Source organism: Tarenaya hassleriana, unplaced genomic scaffold (genome assembly GCF_000463585.1).
Source record: "Tarenaya hassleriana unplaced genomic scaffold, ASM46358v1 Cleome58, whole genome shotgun sequence".
Classification (NCBI taxonomy): domain Eukaryota; kingdom Viridiplantae; phylum Streptophyta; class Magnoliopsida; order Brassicales; family Cleomaceae; genus Tarenaya; species Tarenaya hassleriana.
Window position 1 is genome coordinate 701,800 of NW_010968329.1, and position 3,883 is coordinate 705,682.

Below are 3,883 nucleotides of genomic sequence, written 5' to 3' on the forward strand. Positions count from 1 at the left end.
AGAGGAAGAAAGTAACAGAAGCGATTTTCCCTGTTAAATCTCTGTATGTATGGCGTTTTCTCGCACTTTCCCATATTTTACCATAAGGTTTTCTCACCGTGTGTGATTGCCATTACAGTTTTGAGTTTTCTCTTTCACCATCATTTTCCTGCGATTCTCCGTACGGTACTTTTCCGTCTTTTTCTCGCTTCCCAAACAGTGAGAGACAATGACGAGCCAAAAAGCGAGAAAAACATTGACGTCTTTGTCCTTTTGGCGTCTTCCTCGTCAAAACTAAGCCCTAGCTTTTCTCGCCATTTCTGTAATTTTCCATCTCTCCGAAAACATGGACCAGTCCGGCAATGGAGCTATGGGATCTAATCGGAGGAGGAGAAGTTACAGCGCAGATCACCAGATCGACCAGAACAATCGCCCGATGAACCGCCGGAGAACTAGCATAACAAACAGCGCCGGTAACGGTAACGGCGCCGCTGGAGAAGTTCAAAACGGAGACGATGAACTGTTTCTCTCTCTTTCATTGAGCTTAGGTCCTGTGCCGCCGATGACATCATCTCAGCCACCACCGATGGTTTCTTCACCCTTCCTAGTGGCGTCATCTCCCGTGCAACCTCCGCCTTTCATGACGTCACAACTTTCATCTCCGTTGCTGACGTTTTTCTTCCCTTCTCCGCAGCCGCCGGAGGACGATGTCTTCTCCCCGCGCAATGATTGCCAGTCGGCTTTCCTCCCTCTTCCGCGGGATCCGGTGACAAACTCCGCTGGCAAGCCTCTCCGGAATTCCACAGACTCTCAGTTAACGGCGGGGGAGAGGGCAACGGTGCCGCCACCGTACCTTTGGGCAACGAATCAACGAGGGAGAATTCACAGCTTGGAGTACCTCGAGTCGAAGCAGATCACCGCCATAACCGGAGACGTACAGTGCAAACAGTGCGAGAAAATTTACCAAATAAGCTACGATCTGAGGGAGAAATTCACGGAGGTGGAGAAATTCGTCGAAGAGAACAAGGAGAGCCTGAGGGAGCGAGCTCCGGCGACATGGATGAACCCAGTGGCGATGAGATGTGAGCTATGCGGACGAGAAAAGGCGGTGAAGCCAGTGATGAGTGAGCGGAAGAGGAAAATCAATTGGTTGTTCTTGCTTCTGGGTAAACATCTGGGCTATTGTACACTGGAGCAGCTCAAGTATTTCTGCAAACACTCGAACAATCATCGCACTGGTGCGAAGGATCGTGTGCTTTATCTGACATATCTTGGTCTCTGCAAAATGCTCAAACCGTGTGAGCTCTTTGATCGGTAAGTGGTTTTTATCGATTCGTACGTAGCGTGGCAGCTTTTTCATCATCGTGATCAATATGTGGGAATATATAAATTTGCCATTTTTGGTTGATGAATGTGTATGAATATGATCATTGAAGTTCGTCTTTTTCACTGTTGCTTTGGAATGTTTAATCGTGGGTTAACCTCTAATAGACTAATAGATCACCGGAGAAATTGCAACCTGCACGGGTAAATTTGAATCCGTAAATTATCACATTGGAATTGGTTTCAGATTGCAATTTTATCTGTTCTATATTATTAATTTTGGACACGTGTCAATATCCTAATTTTTTTAGACACTTGTTTTTACGAATTTTTAAAAAATATTATCTCGTTTTCGTTTGTATGAATCATAGATACACGCCCGACAGATATCCAAACTCGCTAAAACTTAAGAAAATTATTAATTTTTCATTGATTTTAGAAGTATTTTAGTAATTTTATTGGAAAATATATTTAGATATTATTATGATATATTAAAATATCAATGATATAAACGATCATTTTATTCATGTATGAGTGTCCGTCATCATTAAAAAAATTTGAACCCGAACCCTCAGTTTGGATTCTTGACCTCATCGCACCCGTCTTCAAACTTCGTTATATAATGATTATTCGCATCCCGAACGAATACAGTAAAATCGGATACCCAAAAATCCACGGTTTTAAGTATACGTGCCCAGTGATAACTGCTCGTCTTTCATCCAATTCTCTTTTGGGTATTTCTCCGGTATCACAAACCCAAACAAAACCACGACCCTCAAGAACATCCTTTATATTACGCATATCAATAAATCAATTAGAAATTATAAATATGCAAACCAAAAGATAACAAGCCCTAAATATCAATTATAGATTGTAAACATACAACCCAAATATATATATATATATTTACATTTATAAATATGCATACTAAAGCATAAACGAGGCTCTACATATAACACTATTAATGTTATGCATACTAATTAAAAACTATAAATAAACAGACCGAAGCATAATTAGCAAAGCCCTAATTACGGATTCTGATATTATGCATACCAAGGGTCATGCATGCCAACCGATTAATTAAAAGTTATGAATAAACAAATTAAAACACAAATAAAATCCTAAATCACCATCCTAATACTATGCATACACGTCAATTAATTACAAATTATAAATATGCAAATCAAAACACAATAAACCCTAAATATCCACCCCTAATATGATGCATACCAGTCAATTACTTGTAATTTGGAATATATACCAATCAAATTACATAAACCATAAATATTCATCCTTAATATTATACGTACATAGAAGACAATTGATTACACTTATAAATATGTAAACCAAAACAAAATCGAGACTCTGAATATCAACTTACATTAATATGATGCATACCAATGGATTAATTAAAAATTATAAATAAACAAACCAAAACATAAATATCAACTGAATCGGTTAATTACGGATTATAAATCCTAAACATAGTCACCTCAAAAAAGACATCACGCCTTCAACATATTTTCTATTTTCCTTGAATTCTAAACTATAACATATTGTTAATATTTTGCATGAGTTCTAAGAGAAAGAAATGAATTTTTTTTCGTACAACTTAGGAATAAACGTATCAGAACCGAACCATAACGAACCTCGATATTTTTTTTAATCGTATCATTCAAAAATTTTGAACAATATATTTTTATAAAACCTAATCGAATCGAACCAAACTTTATAAAATTTTTGAAAAACCGAAATTTTCTTAAGAAAATTTAATTTTTTTTAATAAAAACCAAAACAAACCGTACTAAAACCGGAATCGAATAATATATGGTATAAATTTGGTATAAATTTTAGAATACCGTATAAATTATTCTCGAATCGAACTATTTAATGGAACCCTAGTACAAAGTGTAAAAATTGAACTATAAGGCCATAGAAACAATCTCCGTCACGTGCTAGTTGTGTAATATTAATATATAAATAATCAAATTCATCTCTCAAATATCAGAGAGGGAGTCAGAGAGGAGAAAGAAGGAAAGAGACGAAGCAATGGCGAGTCAGAGTCCAGACGACATTTCTATGGACCAGAACAACTCTTTCCAGTGATGAGTGAGCGGAAGAGGAAAATCAATTGGTTGTTCTTGCTTCTGGGTAAACATCTGGGCTATTGTACACTGGAGCAGCTCAAGTATTTCTGCAAACACTCGAACAATCATCGCACTGGTGCGAAGGATCGTGTGCTTTATCTGACATATCTTGGTCTCTGCAAAATGCTCAAACCGTGTGAGCTCTTTGATCGGTAAGTGGTTTTTATCGATTCGTACGTAGCGTGGCAGCTTTTTCATCATCGTGATCAATATGTGGGAATATATAAATTTGCCATTTTTGGTTGATGAATGATTGTATACCAAAACGGAAACCCACTTTTTTATGATCGCAGATTTTGATTCTGTTTCCTGGTTCTCTATTCTCCTTTAGTTTTTTTTCTAAGTTTATGGGTTTTCTCTCTCTCTCTCTCCAAAGATGGAGGCATTGACGGAGCTCTGCGACATTATTGCGCAAAATCCAAAGCAATTCTCTG

The 3,883-nt window shown here is 37.6% G+C and overlaps 1 protein-coding gene across 1 annotated transcript; it reads left to right on the forward strand.

Moving 5' to 3' along the window:
• Window positions 1-3,662, forward strand: LOC104798812. Its single transcript, XM_010521016.1, has 2 exons — window positions 1-1,128; window positions 3,437-3,662. The coding sequence occupies exons 1-2, from the start codon at window positions 326-328 to the stop codon at window positions 3,603-3,605; spliced, it is 972 nt and encodes a 323-aa protein (XP_010519318.1). The 5' UTR covers window positions 1-325; the 3' UTR covers window positions 3,606-3,662.
• Window positions 3,663-3,883: the final 221 nt, after the last annotated feature.